At 36.6% G+C, this 23433-nt stretch overlaps 1 protein-coding gene across 1 annotated transcript in view; it reads right to left on the bottom strand.

The window, feature by feature from the left end:
* b3glcta (beta 3-glucosyltransferase a) overlaps positions 1–23433 on the bottom strand; it is a 60193-nt gene that overhangs the window by 24837 nt on the left and 11923 nt on the right. The window contains exons 3-4 of the mRNA XM_043259698.1: positions 14752–14791; positions 53–162 (exon numbers count right to left, since the gene is read on the bottom strand). Coding sequence (XP_043115633.1) covers positions 53–162; positions 14752–14791 — 150 coding nt within the window. The remainder of the gene's footprint in view (positions 1–52; positions 163–14751; positions 14792–23433) is intronic.

Raw genomic sequence — 23433 nt, 5'->3', positions numbered from 1 at the left:
AAATCATTTTAAAAAAGTGAAAGCGTATATACAGGACAAGATATATTGATACCTCTTGGAGAGCTTTTGTCTGCATCAGAAGGTCTTTTCTGAGTTTCTCCGCCTGCCGCACATGGAAAGAGTTCCTCTGGCTCTGGATGACAAACACCACTTCTCTCAAGTCTACAACACACAGAGAAAAACAGAACATACCCATCAAATCGTCATAACGCTTCATTTGCTTAGAGCAAGGCACGCAACGTTTTCCCATGACATTAACAATGGGTCAGAATGGTTTTGTTGCAAGGCTAATATATCTACGGGAGCTTCTCATTCTAAGCACAGAAGGACATGAAGACCTTTCATCTAACAAATCCAAATTTGCACAACATTCACCAAATGCAATATTAATATATATAAATAATTTAGCAATGCAAAAGGTGTTTTTAACATTAAATAAAGAAAATATAGGTACAATATTAAAAATTGTAAAAATATTGGCATTGTGGTTTCTTGGTAAGCACACATTGAGCATTAGTGCCAACTGAGTCCAATCTGCAACATGTTTTAACTCCTGCTCTCTCTCCGATATTTTCATGTCTCTTTAATAATTCAAAAAGCCCTAGAGATAATCATCACTTTATCTGAACAGATAACATTTGGAGGGTTTTGGCTCTGGGAAGAGAAAGGGCTTAGTGTGACACATTTGTCCGTTTATGAATACGTTACAAGACTATCTAAAAATCTAGTTTTCACAAAGCAGAATTCTCTGGGCTCGAGGTCAAGCCAGTACAGTTGCTTCTGGGGCCGTGTTACAACTTCCCATCTTAAGTTCCAGCTCAAGATCTGACAAGTTCAGTGCTACAAATGGGAACTGAAATCACCATGGTTACCAAACAGTTAAGACTGGATTGGAGATGGAGTAGGTTTCTTGATCTACAATAGCTGTTTACTATATCACAATGAAACACTCAAAACCACACAGCGTGCTCTCTTGAATAATACACAAAGGATCCATTTGTAATGAGTTCTAAAAACAGAGAATGAACTCAAAGCACCTCAATGAACCAAATGTCAAAAGAATCATTGAGTCATGAGGGTGGACTTAATAGAAAAGATTCGTTTGAAGACCTGTGAGTGGGGTAATTAAGACACTAATTTCACATGCTGAGATGCTGATCTCACAGAGTACAATCTGTGACATTTATCTAATGTCAGCACAGTCACTGTAACCTTTACATGAACTTTATATTTACCAGCAAACCAGCTAGGCGACATCCTCATATTAGCATTTGAGCACAGAATGTCTAAACATAATAAATGAATGAATAAAAAAGATACTTTCAATTAATAAAAAATATTGTTTAAAATAGATAAATAACTGCTTTTAATAGATTACTGTGTATAGAATAAACAACTAAATAACCCCTACAAAAAAAATAAACAGTTTAATTTATAGCTAATTCAGATACAGATTTCTATTTTAAGCCAAAAACAACATTAAAACATGGCTATAATCATGATTTAGTCACCATTCAATTTGTTATTAGTCTGTGATGATCCTGATTATCCTGCCTTCCAGGCAGTTTTGTAACATTTCATGTTGATTGGAAAGTCTTAATTATGAAACTGCTCTAGCTCTTTTCTTGAAGCCCCTTCACAAATTTCTGAAGCTCAATTATCTTTTGCTGCACATCAGAACTATATTCTTAGGTTTTTCTCATTGTGACGGATGAGTAGGGGAATTTGGGCTTTGTTTTCCATCCTATTTGTATATTTCTGTGAAACAGGATGCCATGGCTGGATAATTTCATGTTCATAATCACCCTGGAGTGCTCAAAATCGTGAATACAAATGAAAATATACTTCAGAGATATTTCAGTCAAAAGAATTTCTAGGGGTGTCGATAATTGGGTCCAATGTGTATTTCACAAAAAAAAATGTATAAGGATAATTCTTATTATCTAATGAAAGGTTTGATTTTTGTGTTTTTTTTTTAATAAAAGATCAAAGGGATTAACAATGCAGGTTCATTTTCACAGCCTTTGTTGATTATATTTACCAAGGGTGCCGATATTTTTGGCCATGACTGTATGTTTTTGGTGCTTTTATTAAATTTGTATTATATTTTTGGAGGTCGACAGTTCTGTCCACATTCACTTTCAATGTATGGAAAACTTTTTTCCCCTATAACAAAACTAGAAAGTAATTCAGGTTTAAAATTGCACGAGCGTAGCGTAGATTATCAAATATTAAGTAAAATACTCCTCTAAAAGAACCCGTCACATAAGAGATCTAATACATGTACACACACTGATCGCATAAATCCCTACAATATTAAAACACATAATTGTAGGAGGTATCAAAAATACTTCACGCAGGTGGTGCTGTATCATCAATCATATACTTTAACTACGAGTGCAACCGGTAAAATGCAGGTGTTTTTTTTTTTTTTTAATGATGCACTCATATTGCACTTCATTACACTACAACACCCACACATTGAAAACAGACTCTAAATCAGTAGGCTGGGTAAGAGAATTAACTTTGCTTTCATACGTTCTCCCAAGTGGGAAAGCTCTGACATGCAATAAAACCCGCACAGCAATGAGAGGCGTCACTTTTTAATAAGTCTCGCAGTCACTTCATCATGAGAGCTGTTTCTGTTAGCTCCAGCTCCAGCTTTTTGCCAGCCGCGGCTCCCTGGATCTCTTCATTAGGTTCATTTCGAATATTTTCACAAAAATGTGGCCGTACCGTGAATATTGCACATCATAAATTACGATTAGACATTGAGTTTTCTTTTTCGTGACGTTTTTAAGCGACTCTGACAAATGAGGCTCATTTGTCGGCACAAATAAGACGAGGTGTACGAGGGGTGCGACAGCTTAGTAATCTTCCTCCGAGACAAGCTGAGAAAGAGTGAAAACAGCTGACGTGAGCAAACAATCTGTGTGCCTCAGCCCGCTCTCTAGTTAAGTGGTAAGCAGTCGTCGCAGGGAGTCAGCCGTTTCTAGGGCTCTCCCTTTGTCCTACAAACTTTACAGTGTACCGAAATGTTCACTCTATAGAAATTCCCAAAATGCACTGCAAAAACTGGTAAGTATGGGCTGTTTGCTATATTCACTTCACTGGATTCAGAATTACTCAATACACTTACAACACTAGAAACACATATTTTATAACATTACAAAAAAAACCCCCATAAAAATACAAATAAATACATAAATGTAAAAAAAATCTAAAGTAGTTACATTATTTTATTATCAAAAACATATGCATTACATATGTGTTTATGGCTTAAATATATACATGTATTTGTGTAAATATATACAATACATATACTGTATTATGTAAACAGACTTTTTGGAGATGCGATTCATTGCAATTAAATGATTTGACAACACGTATGAAACATATACACACACACACACACACACACACATATATATATATATATATATATATTTATTTATTTTTATATATTTTTTTTTATATACTTTCATATACTTGCTGCATTAAGACCCTTACTATTTCCCCATGTCTTCATTTCATGTGATTTCATGTCATAGGGAGCTTAATGAGATACAGGCTACATTCATTTTGTTTTGCTCTAAACTCTCTGTCCATACAAAGCTAAAGGGCAAGAGAGAGCCAAGGGCCACGGGCAGGATCTGTTATGTAGTGTCATGCTGCTTTAATTCAGAGTTGCTGCCTGTCGTCTCCGCTCTGTCCTTCTCCACCTCAAAGCTGCTATTGATCTGCCGGCTCTGATGGGAAGGGGATTTACCTCCTAAACCGCGTCGTGCCCATCTCTTACAGATCTGCCTGCCTCAGGGATAGACACTTCGAAAGAAAATGTAGGCTGTTCACTCAAGCTCCCTGTTCACATCCTTGAGCTTTCAGTGGCACAATTCCACTTTTAAAAGCCTTTGTGCTAAGTCCGCTTTCAAGTTTTTATGTACGTGTATGTGGCTGCATACGGATGCGTGATTGGATCTTTTACAGAGATGCATGTATGACACACACACACACACACGCACACACACACACGCACACACACACACACACACACACACACACACACACACACACACACACACACACACACACACACACACACACACACACACACACACACACACAGAGACCTACAAATATATGGACAGTTGAGGGAAAAAGTTTACATCCCAGTTTCAGAATCTGCTAAATGTGAATTATTTTACCAAAACAAGAAGGATCATACATGCAGTACTGACCTGAATAAGATATTTCATATAAAAGATGTTTACATTGTCCACAAAAAGAAAATAATGGTATGTATAGTAATGTATTTATAAAAACAAATCCCGTTCAAAAGTTCTTAATTGTAGTGTATTTGAACCCTTACCCTTCTGGGCAGTATTAAACGGGAAAAAAAAAAGAAGATATTTAGGCAATTTAAGAAACGTTTAGGCTACACACCACATTCTGTTCAAAAGTTTTCACCCCCATGTTCCTCCTTCCAGAGCATCAGTGATGATTTGAACCTACTGTACTAGCTGATAAAATGATTAAAAATTACATTTTGCAGATTCTGGAAGGGAGTTATAAAAATTTGACCTTTACATTTAATTTATCATTGTTTGGCAAATTTCTACCGACAAAATCCAGTCAAATCAATAAGAATTCGATATAGCAATAGGTTGAAGTTGGTCACAATGTTTCAATGTGTTGATCACCAGAAAGATGCTTGACTTTAAAGTGAATTCTGCATGAAAGGTTCTTCATCCATTAAAAATAGACAACAGTTTAGCGAAAACTTGGCTAATGCGACCACGCCTCGAGGCAGAATAAAATCATCAATTACAAGATTATACTATTTTGACCAAAAAGGCCATCTGTAAACACCAGAGCTTACTGAAATACATAAAAAGAGTAAACAAATCCACAATAATCCAAACACGTAAATAGGACAGAAAAAAGCAAACGCGGGAAACAACACATCTTTGCTGAGCGACAAACATATTAGTCACAAAATTACCCTCTTCAGTGCAAAAATTACAATGCCATGTACGAGAGCCAACTTAAAACAAAAAAGCTTAAAAATATAGCCAACTAACAAAGTATTGGAACAGAGTTTTTCGTTTGTGTTATGTCTGTGTGTCTGACAGACATCACACAGGTGTATTAAACACCCCGAGGAACATTTTTACAATCTTCCTCTCCTGGCATTGCAGGGTGCCAAAGTAATAACAGTTATCCAGTTCCAGCGAGCATCAATGATAAGGTGCTTGCCAATCTCTCATTGTCTCTCTTTGGCTATGTGATGTCAAAATGAAAGCACAGAGCAGTGTGTAAAAAAGGAAACTAATTAAAGCTGAATTTAACTGGTGTGGCCTCCACACTAATGGCATTCGATTAATCATTAAACAGCGGAACTGCAGAGGGACAGAAAAAGGAGAAGTCTTGACATTTTGTCTTTCTTTTTGACCTTACATCGGCCCTGCTCTCTGTAAGCTTGGTCACCGTCACCTTTGCACGTACCAAATTTGTAGATGAGGACAAAGCGCGGTGGAGCGAAGTAAGCAATTAGAAAAGGTATTGAATTATTGCTCTTGACTTTAAAACGGCTATTTTTCGCACTGCAGATGCAGAAATGCAGAGAATGGCTCTTCAAATTCTCTGTGAAGCTTACTTTTGGATGTGAAGGCCAACTAAATTGTGACATGGGGAGGAGACCGAGGTGGCTGGAGTGAAGAGAACCTAGTAGGGGACTTGACAGTTGGTGAGGAATCGTTTGATTTCAGGGATTCGAAGCATATGATCCTTCGTCAAGTTTCTTTTACTCTCTCACCGCTTGCTTTCTCTCTGCTCAATCTGTATTCTATGGGAAGGGTGACTCTAAAGATAAAGGGACTGAATCTTTCGGATAAGGGAGATGTATTGAATGAGACGCTGGAGAATTGAGCTTCAGTCACCTGAATTGTTTTCCCCATATAAAGTATCACCTTCAGAGCTGTGCCCTCTGCTTGCTTGCTTTTCTTCCCCATCAGACTCTCCAGGGGCCAGGGTCTCAATTTAAGCAAACATCAGTTTCTTATAAGATGTCATTTAAAAAAAAAATATTCAGAATTTAACAGGAGAAATAATGTAAAAATGCTGCAACTAGAAACCTGTGGAGTAAACAACCTCCCCGCAAGGAAGAAAAACACTCAAATTAAAATAAACAAATAAATAAAGAAGAATATTAAAGTAAAATAATTAAAACTATATTCCGTTCAATAAGAAAAATAATACTTATTAAATTTGTTATAAATTACAGTCAAATGTTTTTCACAGAACTCCCTGTGTGGTATAACAAATATATTTATTAAAGCAAAATATTCTCAACCTATTAAAAGGTTCTAAATGTCCTAGATTCTAAAAATCAATTAAATTTACAGTAAAATTATCCTTATAATGATAAAAAATTATACATTTTATTTAATTATTAGAAAAAATCCTAACTTGAGAAACGAAAAGAAGAATTTTTTCCTCGGAAACTAGCTGAAAATAAGTTAAAGAAGAATAATTAATATGACTAAAAGTACAATTATAATTTACAGTTTACCAGAATTTTTTTTTTTTATAAAATTACAAAAAAACAAAATTACTAAAACTACAATTAAAAGGAAGAAAATAAACAATAATTCAAATTAATAATAATAATAATAATAAAAACAATAATAATAATAATAACAACAACAATAAAAACACTGAATGTGAGCAGTTCAAAAAAGGTTTATATTTTTATACCATGAAAATAACTTAGAATAACAGAATAAAAACTGATAGAAACACTGTCAATGAGATTTTACAGCAAGGATTGACTACCCACAGCTGGCAATCTTTTTTTATTTATTTTTAAACACAACAGGATTTTCTTTTTCCAGGGAGCTAATGAACAAAAAGCCCAGATTTTAAGACTAGGAGGAGGCTTCTGATAAATGTAAGTGTGTCATTACATTCACACTGTGGCAAACCACTAAAAATGAACCACCTCAGACAGTATCGCATCTACTCGGGAACCAAAACCAATCAGATTCTGTCCCACAGCGACACAACAAGATGGAACCACATGACAGCAGAAACTCAAATTAGTTCTACAGCAAACCAGAACAAAGTCAGACATGATTTTGTTTGCTTATGTATGATAATAGGAGGAGGAAAAAAGAGGTGACAGAAAAGGGGGAAGGGAATGAGAGAGAGCACTAAGAAGTTGTAGAGAAAATAGCACATTTATCCCCAGAGGCTGGTGAATCAGGTAGCAAATGTCTGAGGTGAATAAAATGTGAGACTCAAAACAGGATATTGACAAAACTGACTGATTACTGAAGAATAAATCCCAATCCAGACTGTAATATTTAATTGACTCCACATGCCAATTTTACCTCTAAGAAAAAAAAAAACACACAATGAAGCCATTTTTTCCACACGACCACTGAACAGTTGGTGGCATAATCTTGTAGACGAAAGGGTTGAGTACATTTAAAAATACCACTCACAACCAACCCACAAGCAATCAAGACTTTCACCACACTGTGCTTGTATCAGCTAAAAAACTAAATATCTTTATTGTGCATTTATACCGTCTCAAATCGAAGGGCAAAATTCTGCAAGACTGGGCAGTGAAGACATATGGCGTTTGCTGAAGTGTGAAAAAAAAGTTTTCCGAGTGCTTAGTGCGCTCACAAGTTGCATCAAAGTGCGTGGCGCAGGTCATCAGCAGCGTTGTACATTAATTAAAGGTGATGTTTGAGGGCTCAACAGTAAGGAGCATAAAATGCAACGTCTAACCAACCGACCAGGTTGGTTATTTCAGGTTTCTCTCTTCCTTTTCGGACTTCACTCAGGATGTCCAGAGACATTTACAACATTAATTGGAGTCAGGCGGCCCAACGACTCTCAAATCAGTCAGCACCACTGCACATGACCGATCGAATGCAAAGAAACAAATGAGGCCGTTGGTGTGGTGTACGTGCGTGATGGAACGCTCCATCCACCTGGCACAAACCCCTGCTGACAGTTCGCATTGCCTGAGGTGGCTGGGGGAAGTGTAAAGGACAGTCACCTCGTGCTCCCCCCGTTCAAATCTCTGAACGTCAGCAGAACAGGTGCAGAAAACCCGATCCAGCGCCCTTAAAGAAACAGTTCAGCAATTCTCTTATCATTTACTTATGCCGTTGCAAACCCTTATGTGTGACGAGAAGCAGAAAATATTCCAGTCATTCTTTTACAAGCATCTACGGTGAAAGTCTTAAAGCTTTTATGCTTCAAAAAGGATAGAAACACCATAAAAAGAAGACAAAAATGAAGCCATATAATAGATTTAAAACCTTGACAATTTCCCTAGCTCGCTTAGTGATTTTGATTATTCAGTTGATTCGTATAGAAAGATTTGTACAGAATTCCAGCTAGTTCAGTCTTGTGTTCTGGCAGTAAACTATCATTTTTATTAGTAAAATTAAAAGTTAATGTATGGTTTCAGAAGAACTGGAAGAGCACGTACATTTATGAAACATTTGCATATTTCTTTGAAGCTTGTCTTGTAATTAAATGTAAAAGAGCAACCAGCAGCCAGTCTTTATAATTTCTTTTCCTGAACAGGAGTAAGTAAGTCACGCAGATTTGGAACAACATGAGGCTGAGTAATGACAAAATGTTCATTTTTGGATGAACTGTTCCTCTGAGACTTGGCAAATGTACAAATAAGCAGCAGTCTACCAACAATGATAATTGGAATAACTGGGGGCAAAAAGCCCAGAAGAAAAAAAACAAGTGAGAGTTTGTTCCGTCAATCAAGTCGATCACGCATGACAATGATTACCAGATGGAAAGCTAAAAACAATGCGAAGAATAATGGCATGATTTCTCGCCTACTCCTGACTTAAATGTTGCTTTAACAATAACAGACATCATCTTTTTAAATGACGGAGCCACACAAGAGGGGCCATTAAGCCTTACGGAGGAACAATGAGAATGTCAAGAGTGGATTTTGCACGCTCAGTGGCGGGTGATGGGAGACAAGAAAGGCTGTCGATGGCTCATTTCCATGAGCGGTGGCGTTGTGCATCCTGGCCCAGAGCTGATTGTTTCAGTGTAGAACTGGCTGTGCTCCAGTGACTCAGATCATTGTGCTGCTGTAGATGTAACGATTTGGAGTCATCCAAGTTTGTATGCAAAGCTGCCCAATCTCTTTTGACTCACCGGGGTAATATGTTGTTCAAAGAAACAGAGAGAAGGCGAGAGAGGGAAAAAAAGTGAATGAAAGGGATCAAAGGGTGATAGGAAAGGAAAAGATGAAAAATGAGATAAGACGGGAGAGGTGGAATGAAAGAGGAAGCTAAGAAAAGCTGGAGTATTCACACCACAATAAGGCCGGCTATATCAGCCGGAGCAAAAAATAGCCTTTCGGATTTAAGGCCCCCTCAGGTGCTACAAGAGAACATTAATGCAAAAACTGAATATTCGCCCATCTTAAGTTTAAGATGAGAAGCTTTCCGGAATATATGAATTAGGGATGTGCATCTACATATTTTTAAAACGATTGGTTGGTGGGTTCCCTAAATGACTGGCTAATCTTAAGGAAGCACTGTAACTTCCTGTAAGACTAAATTTGGATTGACCTGAGCCTATTTGACACAGTTTTTCTGTCTTTTTCTCATACACTTATTTTAAATGATTCTGTATGTCACTGACCTTTCCGTCAGTGATTTAAAAATATTATATTGACCTATGTGCTGAGAAGTTCACAGTTATGAAACAATTGAAAGAAATTAGCGTAGCGGTATCCTTTCGGAATATATGATAAATGCACATTTTAATATTATATAAGCTTATTGAAATATATAGTATATATATGTATATAGGATAAATCAACTAGTCAGCCACTACCGTTCTGGGGTGTTTCCAAAAATAACATGCGTGCGCTTCCCCCGAGGCGTAAACAACCGCAGATTACGTTCATGCACGTGCTTTCCCGCGGATGTAAGGCCGATAGCGTCAAATATGATAAAGCGTGCACATGTGTTGCATTATGAAACTTTGGTGGAAAGATATATGTCAGGGGAGAAGAATGGTTGAGTAAATTGTTATTTTTTGCTTTCTTTGCGCAAACAAGGTATTCTCCTAGCGTAGCAAAACGCAACGTAAATCAGGTGCCATGTTCAATAATGCAGCATCTTTCAAGATAGCTAATCAGTTAAATAGCAAAAGTTATTCCTCCAGCACATGCACGTGACGTCATTAACAATGGCCATATGTTGTTGAACTAATGTAGTTTAAGAGACGGAGATGCGACCGTGTTCAGGAAACAGTCGTGACTATTTAGTTTGATTTATAGTTAATAGATTTATAGTTATTTAGTTTGATCCTATATACCTTAATTTTTATTATACCTATATATTTGAACAATCTTATATACTATTAAGATTTGTATTTATCATATATTCATACTGGTTTACAGCTAATTTCTTAATTCTCAATCTTTTCATTCCTGTGAATTTCTCAGTACATGGGTCAATATAATATTTTTAACTCACTGATGGAAAGGTCAGTGACATACAAAACCATTTAAAATAAGACTAAAAAAAAAGCGTGTTAGAAAACGAGAAAAAGTGTGTGTTGGAGGGAAGCAAGCAGAGAGAGGTAGACAGAACAGAAAAAAGAATAACTCTCATTATGATTCTCAGCAAGGGTTGGACATCACAAAACCGCCTGGACTCCAACACCTGAACTTAGGCAAGGGAGCTCGAGTTGGTTTAATCATGCTCATTATAAAGCTGCAGTCCCCGTCCCTGTGCGCATCTCACCCGAAGACTAATGAGCGTTGAAGGCAGTTTTAAACCTCCTACTTTGCATCAATAATTCAGGGCCTGGAGGCAGCTCCACTTTAAAAGATTCCAAATCCGTGAGCCTCATTATCAGGTCTTAAACTGTGCGTCGCTCCAAGGAAGTGGATTGAGTAAACATGATCTCCGCCACTTTTAAAAAGGCAGAGTTGCGCTTTAATTACTCAGAGCGTACGCAAGTTTTCGCATAACTAGGCGACGAGCGGTGATGAGAGCTGTTCAGGAGAGGCAACACCGTGAGCTTTTCCGAGCAGATCCCAGAAAAGAATGCGGGTCACTTGAGTTCAGAGAGACGTAAGAAAAAAACTGTGGCATGAGGAGGAAGAGAGATGTGAAGTGGCTTAGCTTCTTTTTTTGTCTCATAATGTGACATGAACAATCAAATCTATGGCACACAACGGTTACAGTTAGAGAGATAATTTGAGATAGTTAGCGATAATCTGAGAGAGGGTTAGTTAGATAACTGGTGAGAGAGAGTGACAGAGATAACTTGAGCCATCTAATTTCAGAGAGGGTTAGATGATTTGAGAGTTAGTAACAATTTGAGAGGGTTAGATGATTTGAGAGTGAGTTAGTTAAAAGACGGTTAGTTGATGATCATTTTGAAGTTAGCTGATTTAACAGATATAGTTACAGATCATTTGAGAGTTAGTTCTATTTAGTAATAATTTGAGAGCGTTAGATCATTTGAGTGTGAATGAGTTAGTGATCATTTTAGAGAGGGATAGCTCGTAATAATTTGAGAGTTATTGATCTGAGAGATAATGGAGTAAGTCATAATTAGAGAAAGTGTTATGTAATCTGAGAGTTAGAAAATGATAATTAGAGTTAGAAAGAGGTTTAGTTAATTAGTTAGAGAGGGGCATAGTTAATTATATAGAGAGAGAGTTGGGTTAAAAAGATAAAGAGATAAAGTTAGAAAAAGATAGACAGTTTATTAAAGTAGGAAAAAAGTTCGAGAAAGGTAGATAAATGGATGGACGGACGGACAGATGCACTTTGCTAGATTAAAGTGAAGATTTAAATCATCCACTGACATATCTTACCCCAATCTCCACATATATTATAGCAAACCCATTATTCAACTGAACTAGAGAGTTTGAAGTGCTCTGCATGGCTTGTGACAGGATAATATTGGTCATAACCAAGGCAGAAATTGCAAAGACTCCTAATAACTTGGCACATGACCAAATAATAAACCTGACGACGTGGCAGCATGAACAATGGCTTAGGTTTTAATCACATTTATAGACTTAATCACATTAGAAATCAAAGACGCCAACACAAACAAGGCAAATCTAAAGGTGTTGTTTTATGAAATGTAAGTGCCATGAAAATTGGATAAACCAAAAGTAAAGCCAGGGTAATTCATCATTACACTTTGGCTTGTATCTACATAAGCTATTTTTAGGCGTTTCATCCTATAAAAGGAGATGATCCATGGTGACGTGAAACATCTGATAAAATGATATCAAAAAATGAGCAGCTGTTACTAAGAGCCAAGGTTCCCTTTTTTTATGTTAAACAAGCCTTTAAAAATCTCTTAGGCATTTCATTTAAGACCTGGCGTTTGTCAACTCAAAACTTATTATTGGAATAGTTTGCAAATTATTTTGACAAACTATTGTGTTATTATTTAATCACCATTTTGAACTAAAGAGATGCAGTGTTGATTTTGAATTTAAAGCAAAAAAAACTATTTAGTTCTATATTCAGGTACGTTTTATCATTTAATCTTTTAAATGAATGGCAACATGCAATTTGGACATTCTGAAAAACATCCCGCTTTAAAAAACATAAGTTTTGAATAAAGCAATGTGAGCAAATACTGTTATGACAAAAATAATTACCATGACTGGGTAAACCCCTGCTTGAAGCATTAGCATGTAGTGTTGTCATTATTAAAACAAAGTCATTGTCATTTTGAGAATATTCTCTTTTTTAAGATTGAGAGGGACTTCAGTCAAACCAACATCATTAAAGCCTTACTTTAAAACCCCTTGAAAAATCTCCGTTTTGAAAATGAAACTCTGAGGAACTGTTATCTTGCCCTTCCTGAGGCTCTTGAAAGATTCTGATATCTACTTAATGCACCGTATGAGTTTCGAGATGACTTTCAATGGCCCGTTTCAAAAAAAAAAAGTTTTCACCCAAGTTTAAATTCAATCTGATAGTCACATAAAACATTCTCAAGGACACCTCTGAACGTCACTTTTCAATTTTACAGTCTGACGCGCCACTAAACAACAGAAAAAAATACAAGCTTTTATCCCTTTCCGAATGTTCAAATAACCCATTATTTCCCAACCACTCCATCCAACTCTTCTTCACACTTCATTAGATTAAAAAAAGGCTCTTGACTTTCTAAAAGATAAGACAGGGCCGATATGAAGTCACCGCCATGGCAACCATAACTGTGTTAAGTGACTGTTATGTACAGAGATGAAGAGGCACTGGGCACTACAGCTCTAGAGTACTGGTTGCATGAAGCATGATCGGCTTTTGATGGCGAGTGGGTTCATGCAGGCCTTCAAACTCTTCTGAAAAAACAATAGCAGAGATCAAGCACACTCCAATATTCCATATGAGCTTCTTCTGGGAGGAATGATGCATTTCAAGCTACTTCTCAATATTCCCATGTGAGGTCGACTCTGGTCTGAAGTACAGTATTTTTAGCTGCGCAGACAATATCCAGAAATAATTTACAGATTATGCTAGTGCGCTTGACTTTTCGCTATATTTGCAGAGCGCATTACAAGAGAAAACAAAGCTCAAACGAATGCCTCTCTGACATATACGCCTAAAGCGCTTCAGGCAACCAACCACTTCTGGGAGACAAAGGAGAAAAAAAGAAGAGAACTTCAAAACCATGAAGGTTATTGTTCTGCGTCACGCGCTCGGTGTAAGAAAAAGCTCGGAGAGTTTTCTTAATCATACTATGGGCTCAAATGTAAGAAGTACCTATTTGAAAGTGAAATTATAGAACCATCTTTGCACTTCAGGCTTCCTTCAACTGTTTGATGTATGGAAGTCATTACATTTCGACAGACTCCACATCCACTTCATGAAGTTGATTAATCGCTGTACTTGCCTGGTTTGGAGTCAGACAAAGGATCGTTTCAAACAGACATTTTAACTCTGTTTTGCCTTTTATAAAGCCTGATTTCTCTTCATCTACTTTTATCTTTCAACACATCCTGATTATTCCTTTCTTTTTTTCTCTGGCCTCATCCACCGTGATTTCCTTTGTTATGCAGCGACAGCCAATCATAATTGACCTTTACACCTTTAGAGTGATTAGTATGCTGAGTGCTCTTAGTCCCGTTAAAGACAAAAGAAGAACAAAACACAAGAATCCATTTATCTATAATGGTTACTAGAATAAAGAGGTAATTCTTTTTTTTACCTAAATCATTTCACACCTCCTGTTCTGATGTTTTAACGTGGCAATTGTGAGGGAGCTGGAAGTATGAGTATTATAATAAACCCCTTCAATTTGTTCATTCCAATACGTCACACCGGATTGCCCTCATTCGCTTCACTCCACTAAAATATCAAACACACGCACATCACACTGCAAACAGTGACCCAAATCAATTAGCCGTGCCCTAAAATCTAATCCTGCTGCACAGAGAGCGTCGTCGACTAAAGCCATCTAAAATAAACCTTATCATTTTCTCTTTAGATGAGGCATCGGTGGTATTTACAGTTGGTTTGAAAATACATAAAACGCAATATGATAAGAACGCGGGGTTACCTGACTGGAATGGTGCTAAAATACGACTTGAAGTCTCTGACAGGAACTATTTCTGTGGGATTTTGGTGTCTTTTGAAAGCCCCTCACAATCCTGTTGACTTCTACGGGATGTGAAAGGAAACAGGAGCTGCTTTGGATACTCACCGAGTTGACTCTCAGAGGGAGGTTTGTCAGTGTCACGGATCTGAGAAGGGAAGTTGAGAGAGATGACATTAGAAGCAGTGTTTACAAATGGACCAGGAAGTAAATAAAAGTCCAGCCTGGAGGCACTCAATACTTCATTCGTTTTGACAAGACACTATTAAAGCATGTCAATAACTACCACCTAAATGCTAAGGGAGAGAGACAGATGACTCACACCCTATTCAGGCAACTAAATGATTATTCTTAACATGTAATGTTGTCTTCAATTCCTCCTGGAAATTTCTTAGTGACAAGATCAGATGTAATGTTCATTCAAGTGATTTTAGTTATAAAAATGGGTTTCTGGGCCAAATTTAATAGTTCGCTTGGTTTGCATTTGAATAACTTTGTAGGTAACAAAGAATGAAATACAAACACATGCTGGGGTGTAATAGTCTGGCACAAACTGAAAAACTGGAAGTTGAAACAAAAACAAAAATAAACATCTTTAATAAGAGAATAAGAGAAAATATTATTAAGAGAAAATATACCATGGGGAAAACCTTTTATTAAGTACATATTCTTACTGATAACTAGTTGCTTGTTAGCATTCATATCATTTTGGTAGTTTATTAGTACTTACAAAGCACATATTTATGCCTTACTCTGTATGACCATATTTTGGATCCTGTACTCAATACTTTATGCTTATAACTACTTTACGAACTATTAATAAGCATCATATTAGGAGTTTGAGAGAAAACTCTTATTCTCTTATTGTTATTAGCGAATTTGTTCCCTAATCTAAAGTGTTACCATAAAATGTAATAAGAATAAATAAGATTATATGAGATCTATGAATTATATAACTTACTCTGTGTAAATGTAACTCGGTGTAAGTCTGCGTGTTTATATATCAAATCAAGATCATTTTAAAATTATAAAAAAATATAAAAAAATATATAGTCTGTTTTTTTACTTGTTATATTACTTCAATATAACGTGTTATAGAATATAAAAACATATTTGCACAAAAAGGAAAAATATATGTCCTGTATGCATACACTATTCGCATATAATACTAAAAAAACTATTTCTGTCAAATTGAATTCTCCTTCTCTGTGTTATACATAGTAAAGAACCTTTTATATTATGTCATCATTTTGTTACATATGCATATTATTAATGTATAATTTAATAATATATATTAGTAGCTGGTAGTTGACTTATGAAGGTGTCCAATGGTGTGACATAGAAATGTCACAAAATTTCCGTCTAACATCTCATGCTATGAATGAAGATACATTTTTCTCACGTGTTACTTCTATGTAGTTTTTTTCTCCTACATTTTTGCTATGTCACTCTAAACGTTGACTACAGCGTGTATTTATTTTATACAAATCACCGTCAGCCACAGACCAAAGGATATCTGGAGCTTCCCCAATATTAATTACAACATTGTGGTGTCGTTCGTTTATGCTAATCTCATAAATACAATCATTCCGACATGAAGCCAGAATAAGTCTCCCTGTATGCATAAATTTGCCGTTCAATTAAATTTCTAAAAGAAAAACAAAATGTGGAGAGGATCCTCTGGGTTGTTTGAACTAATAAATCATGATTCACCATGTCATTAGCTCCTGCGAATTGTGTGGTTTCGGTGCCTGGAGCTGATGCTGTTCTAACCCTGAGCGCTCAGCTCAATTAGGGCATTAGGAGGCTCATTCTGCCACCAGAGCTGTCAGCGCTGCCAGCCGACTGTGGAGGAAAGAGTGAATCGATCACACTTCCTGTTGCAAACTTTGAACGAGCCTTCCCCGCTCAACTCAAATCTCACGTCCTCAGGGACGCGATGAGAGAAGCGAGCAAATTCTTGCAATATTCGATGCTCTCCCTAGTCATATTGTGGTATATTACAGGATAACGAGGAAAAAAGGAGATGGCTTTTGATTTATTGCAACCACTCTGCTAACAATTACTCTAGTCCTGAGCTCCAAGGAGCCCTCGGAGAGCGCAGTTTAAACAAGTCATATATCTTTACACAGGGCAAAGCGTGGCACATCATTACAGTGAGAGGGAGAGGCTGAATCATCAAGGTGACGTTGTGAATCATGGCACGGTTAGGGGTTCAATCCACAGCAACCTGAAGAGGAGAAAACCGTTGATTCTGAAGCCCCAAAGGACCAGGAAAAGCAAAGACAGGGGCTCGCTGTGATGAAACAGCCGCCTCCACTTGTATCATCACCACCCCAGGTTTCTCATCACGGTCCCTGCTCCAAATACACAATGGAAGTGTGAAGCTAAGTGATGGAGTCTGGTGACAGTGCTTCTTCGATTTGGATCTAATCAGATACAAATTTCTGGGTATACACTAATATTTTAATATTTGGGGTCAATAACATATATGTATACGATAAACAGCAAAGTTCACTCAAATATGCGCCAACATGAATTTTCTATGTAGTATACCTGTTTGCAATAGCTCTACTGTGGCTTTAACATATATTATAAATATATGTATGCGTGTATATACACATACGAAAATAAAACAAGGCCTGTATTCTATAATAGCTAACTAACTGATTATTAAATGACTGAAAATTGATTAGGATTTAACTGTTTTAGCTCAGATTTGGACTTTGGCTAAGAAATGATTGTAGAGTCTTTCTCTGTCACTTTAAAATGCCGACATGTTTGCTGCATTAGCGCACACCTATATTTGATTGGCATAATTTATTCTGTCTTTCCGGTTATTGCTATTTTCAGCCAAAACATTTTGGTCGGCAAACATTTGGTGCATCCCTAGGTCAAGGTCCAGAAAGGCATTCTATTGTCAAACTAGTCTGCCATCAGTGGTTCAATCTGTATTTTATAAAGCAATGAGAATTCATTTTTGTACGCAAAAAAAAACGACTTTAATCAAAAATCCTTTATTTAATTTGGGTTTGATCCCAAATATCTTAAATTGTGTTCCAAGGACAAATTAAGCTTTTAAAGGTTTGGAACAACATGGGTGTAAGCGACAAATTACTTTTCTCTAATAAATTCATTACTTATCACTAATAAATAACCATAAATTTTGATCACACAATCGAGTACTCGATCGCTATTGCACATCCCCGAGGCACTATTTAAATTATTACTTTTTCAACATAAAACTTTAAATAAATAACCAAAAGAAACAAACTGTAGCTTTAAATGTAAATGAGACATTTTTTCTCTCTGTTTTTCCAGTCCTCGCCAGAAGAAAGCTGCTACATTTCACACAAAGAACTTTTAAAATGACATCTTTTTAAACTCGACTAGTCAGTAGGATGTCCAGACATTCAAAAGCCCCGTATAATTAGGCTGGTTTATGTCCACCAGAGACCATCAGATGTGGATCTGTGCATAAATGGATACTAAGTGCACGCTTTCAGGTTAACTGACAGATATTGAACAAATAAATAGGCAAAATAACAACCATAACCTTTAATTGCACAAAACTACCATAGCCCTCGTAAAAAAATATTCGTTATGATAATTGATACTCTGCACACACCAGGTGAATTTAAAATCCGACAGTAATTGTCTTGAAATGTACTGTCGGGGCCGGTGAATTTGCTACAAAAGCTCTGCTTTGAAGGCTGGAGTTTAATGGGCCTGAATTTAGTCACGCAACTTCTTTAGAGAGGGTTAATTGACTGTCAGCATGTAAAAAGCCTTTATGAGAAGTTGAGTGTCTAAATTCAACCCCTGTAGTGAACCACCACAAAAAAAAAATTAAATAAAAATTTGGTTCAAACGCATTTTCTCTTTTTTTGCCTATTCATTTGAAATGAGGCATGTCATCACTGATCAAACTGTGCACATCTTCTCCCTCCCACTATGCCGTTGATATAGATCACATAACATTATGCCACACAGCTCGGATCCACACAGACATTTCTCACTTATATGCATGTTTCTTTTCACTGACTCATTTTCATCATATAATCAACAGGGGAGCGATATAAATCTGTTTGAAGAAAGTGGATAACAGGATGCCAGGCAAAACGTCTTCACGCACTACTTGTGCTGTCAGATTTTTGATCTGATTGCAATGTGAGGAAAATTTATGCATGGGCAAAAAGGACCACATCAGAACTGATTTAATTCAGTGCCAGGGGTGGATAGAAGGCACTGACTTAATTAGCTTCTGTAGTTTAAGTCAAGCTCAAGGGTTTCTCCTCCTCTTCTTTGCACATACTTTCTGAAGCGGACTAAACAGGAGAAAATGGGCCAGTGCAACAGCTGTCGTCTGGATAACAGAAAATACAATAGAGCGGAGGTGGCTGTATCATGCTACTTTGTGGATTACACAACCCTGACCTTCTATTGTCTACTGCAAAAAACCTTGACACATTAAAATTACACAACCTGCTCATCTACTTTAAAAAAAAACCCATAACAACAGCTTTACTTTTACAGACAGTGTTTTTGTGGGCATAAAGTATTTATTCTATACCAAGTCTACTTGCTAAAAATGTTCATAAGAAAAAAAAAAAAGAAAAAAAAAAGAAATAAAAAGACATAAAACAGTAATAATATAATACTAATAATAATTATTACAAAGTAGAATTATTTTTTCTAAAGTTATTAATTAATTCTTTAAAATATTTTTTCATTACAATAATTTTACATTTAGCCAAAAATTAATGTAAAAGCCATTTAAAGACATCATATTTTTTTCATATTTGTTTAGGCACCTTTTATGACTAAATTACTGATAAAGGTCTGAAAGTTTCTATTAATAAGCTGATGAGGTGAATGTCAAACACTAATGTAAAATGCTAAACAAGCAAATCACAAATTAATTTAAAGAATAAATTATTATAATTTATTTAATAAAATAAAAGCTTGATTAATAAAAGCTTGATTACAAAAAAGAAAAACTAAAAACGTTAATTAACTTTAGAGACCTAAGGAAGGTTTATTTTTTGCTGAAAACACAAAGAAAATTATAGTCCAAGACAAAACCAAAAAGGAATGGAGAACAAACTCTACCCACCAACATGTGGTACACTGGGGATATCAGAGACAAAAACAATGCACCCAGAAGAGAACGGCTGCATGTGGGCAGTGCTAAGAATATCAAATAAAAAGCACAAGACACATGTGGGACTCATAAAATATTTTCTCTTGCTTCACAAGGTCATACAAGCAAATCGTAATTTCTACACAATATGGCATCTCAGGGCTGCCGGGAGCCTGTTTTGCTGCTGATACAGCCGTCAATGAACCAATTACTATTCAATGGCCAATGGCAGAGTCAGAATTAACTTCCCATCCTGTCCCATCCATACCCTTTACTGTTGTCACAAAGCTCATCGGAAAAGCCAGTTTCTCTCCGTTGATGCCTGATCTTAGCAACGGGTCTCAAAATAATCCTTTATGATGGCTATTTCTCATCCTTCTGCAGGAAAGGAACCATGCAAGCCCAGAAACGCACCGTTCCGTCACCATTTCCATTGCTTCCAAGTACGTCAAAAATGCTCTTCTGTGGGATTCTGGGAGCTCATCAGTAAGGACAGTGCAGCACAGATGGCGAAGCCCAGAACTGCCAGTGCAAGCATGCCGAGATTGCAAGCAGCAGCAAGTAGCTTGAGTGACATTTGCCAGCTGGCTCTCGATATCCTTCAGCTAAACCAGCACTGACAGGACTGAACCTGTTTGAAGAGGTAAAAATGAATCACCAGTCGTTTCACATGGGCAAGGCTGCTTGAAATTACAGGGCCAAGCTTAATTGGAGTTGGGTTTAATATGTGTGCTCATCTTCCAAGAGCAATTCAATCAAGGGAATCTTCTGAAACATCCTTGATTGGAGCCACCTTTGATTTTTTTCCATACGTAGGCCAAGGCTGGTTCGCTCTCCTGGTTCTCGTGATATATGGGAGAGTATTCCAGCACACACCAGTGACCTGCCGAGTCTCATTTGCCCTCTGTTCCCTGAGCCATTGAGATTCCAAGTCCAACGCCGTTTCTCGAGCTGCATGACCAATGCGGCTGGTCAATGAGAAAAAGGTTGACAGCAAAGGTCATGCAAGATTGAAAAGTTGAAGATGAAAACTGCACCTTGGTATATCTTTTATGAGCCGTTTGTTGTGCTGTAAATCACATAACTTGCAGGTTGCGGGTTTTTCTCCATATTTCATTCCAAATTGTAATCCCTGACCTGTATCCAAGAGCAAGGATAAGTGTACAACCCAACAACATAATTTGCATGCAACCACTGTCCTGTAAAAGTCATGCTGTCACGTGAACTGCATATGGTATTACCAAAAAAAAAATATATATATATTTTCATTAAGTGAAAAAAGCACTTTACCTGCAACCAAACACTAGGAAACCTATAATATATATATATATATATATATATATATATATATATATATATATATATATATATATATATATATATATATATATATATATATATATATATATAAAAAATATAGAAACAAATGCTTCTTCATAACACAGTGATGACTCATATATCAAGAAAGAAAGTTGCAAGGCACTGTATAAGACAGCAGTTTCACTTTTAGCTTGACAAATTCTGCTTTAACGCATTAAAATTTTAAACAGTGTCATTGACATGTCTATAGTGCAAATCATATCAAGTCTTTTTTTTTTTTTGTACAAAAAGTATTCTCCTCACTTCATAACATTCAGAACCACTGATGCCAGATGAACTATTTTACGATGTCTTTCATACTTTTCTGGACCGTGACAAAATTTTGCTGAAGACGAACAAAGCTTTTAGGGTTTGGAACAACATGGAGGTAAGTGATTAATGATACATTTTTAATTTTGGGGTGGAGTAATTTGTGTGCTGAAGATGAACGAATGTCTTATTGGTTTAGACATTGGGATGCGCAATTAATAACAGGATTTTCATTTTTGGTGAACTATCCCATGTTAACTTAGCATGACTAATACATTTTATTTAACAAATCTATATAATCTAAGAATGAGTACAGGCAGCACAGAATGAGATGTCAGAGCCAGTTACACACAAAACATGCTCTTGCTTTCAGAAACAGGCGGAAAGTCTGCAACGAAATAAAACAGAATAGACAACGATGAACTGCTTGAAACTTCATAAAAATTCAACATATTTGCCAAGACGCTACAGAAAGAATGCTCAACTAACCTTCATGATTCTTATTTTTAACAGAAATCTTCGTTCTCTAAAAATCTTTCTCCAATCCATTCTATATCGCTGAATTATTTCTAAGCAAATATTGATTTATGCATTTAATTGTGATTTCAGAAAATTATTCTAGCATCATGTAATTTCTGTTCAAAATCGACTGACAGCACTAATCAAACACGTTCTGAAAAGGCAGAAAAAGAGAAACTTCAATAACAGCAGCAATGCCGTTCATTTGGATCCTTGATTGCAACCAGTCAGTCCTCTCACCCCATGAGCTTGAGGATGTGCTGTCTTTGAAGAGCATTGATTTAACAGTAGGAGGGCCTGAACAATTGTCCATTCTGTCATCGCACTGCTGTGCAAATCAAGAGAAGCTTCTCAACTATTTCATGTCTTTTTCTTCTACCTTCCATCTTTCTGAAAGGACCTAGCGGGAACTATTCATTAATGGTATTGATACAAAGTAAAGGAATGGTTTTCCTTTATTTACATTCAATCAGCCATGAATGCGTGAACCTTCAACCACAGTGAGGATAACACACTGAACTATTCACTTTTAATTTCACCTGCTTGAAGAAAAGAGAACGAAGTAACAATGAAGAAAAAGAGAAAAAAAGACTAAAAACCCAAGACATACAAACACAAGTGACCCCAGGTCAAGGTCTAAACACAAGCATATCACATCTTCCTTCCTTCCACCAATTCCAATGCACTTACCTTCTCTTTCCCCTATCTGTCCCTCATTCCCTCTCCTGACCCAGAATGTCAGTGGCATTTCTGCTTAAAACTCAACAAAAGCTACAGCAGAAAATGAATGCATTAACCGTGAAACCTATCAGCGGAAAGCAGAAATAGCTGACGCAATAAAGAGACGAGCGTTACTTGCGGCAAGGATCATTCTCTCAGCATTTCAGCTGTTAAGGCCCCTGTCAAAGTCCCTCATAGTTAGAGAAATTCAATGCAATGCTTATTGCAAGACAATTCGACAATTTGAAGATAGATGTGCTACTAAAATAAGCAACAAGTATTGATTAAAATGCAGAAATTAAATTAACTCTGGGATGCACTCCTTGGCAACTAATGATAACCGATAATAAACAGTAGGCTATTTTGTGGGAGATAACTTACAAATTAAATTTTTGCAACCTGTTCCAACTCCAGAATCTGGACATTACAATGCATATAGATGATTTGAGCAATGCATAACTACTGCTATTTAGGTGGTTTTATAATTTGCTTTAGGCTGTTCCAGTAGAGCACGGAGCAACAATAGCATGAGTTCAACGAATCTTGACATTTTCATCATGCAATATGTATATGGGTGTGTTTTCGACTATGGTTGTTTGAAGAATGAAAAGCTAGGTTTGGGTTACACAACATGCCAGAAAAGCATTAATCACTGCAATAACAATAGAATCCTAGGGTCCTATTTTAACAATCTATACATATGGGCTAAAACGCACAGCGCAGGCGCAATCAGGCTTGTCCCTATTCTCGTAATGAGTAACGGTTGTGTTTTGGGTATA

The sequence above is a fragment of the Puntigrus tetrazona genome, chromosome 15, assembly GCF_018831695.1.
Source record: "Puntigrus tetrazona isolate hp1 chromosome 15, ASM1883169v1, whole genome shotgun sequence".
Taxonomy (NCBI): domain Eukaryota; kingdom Metazoa; phylum Chordata; class Actinopteri; order Cypriniformes; family Cyprinidae; genus Puntigrus; species Puntigrus tetrazona.
The sequence above is the reverse complement of the archived record's forward strand: the minus strand, read 5'-3'. Positions and strand labels throughout refer to the sequence as shown.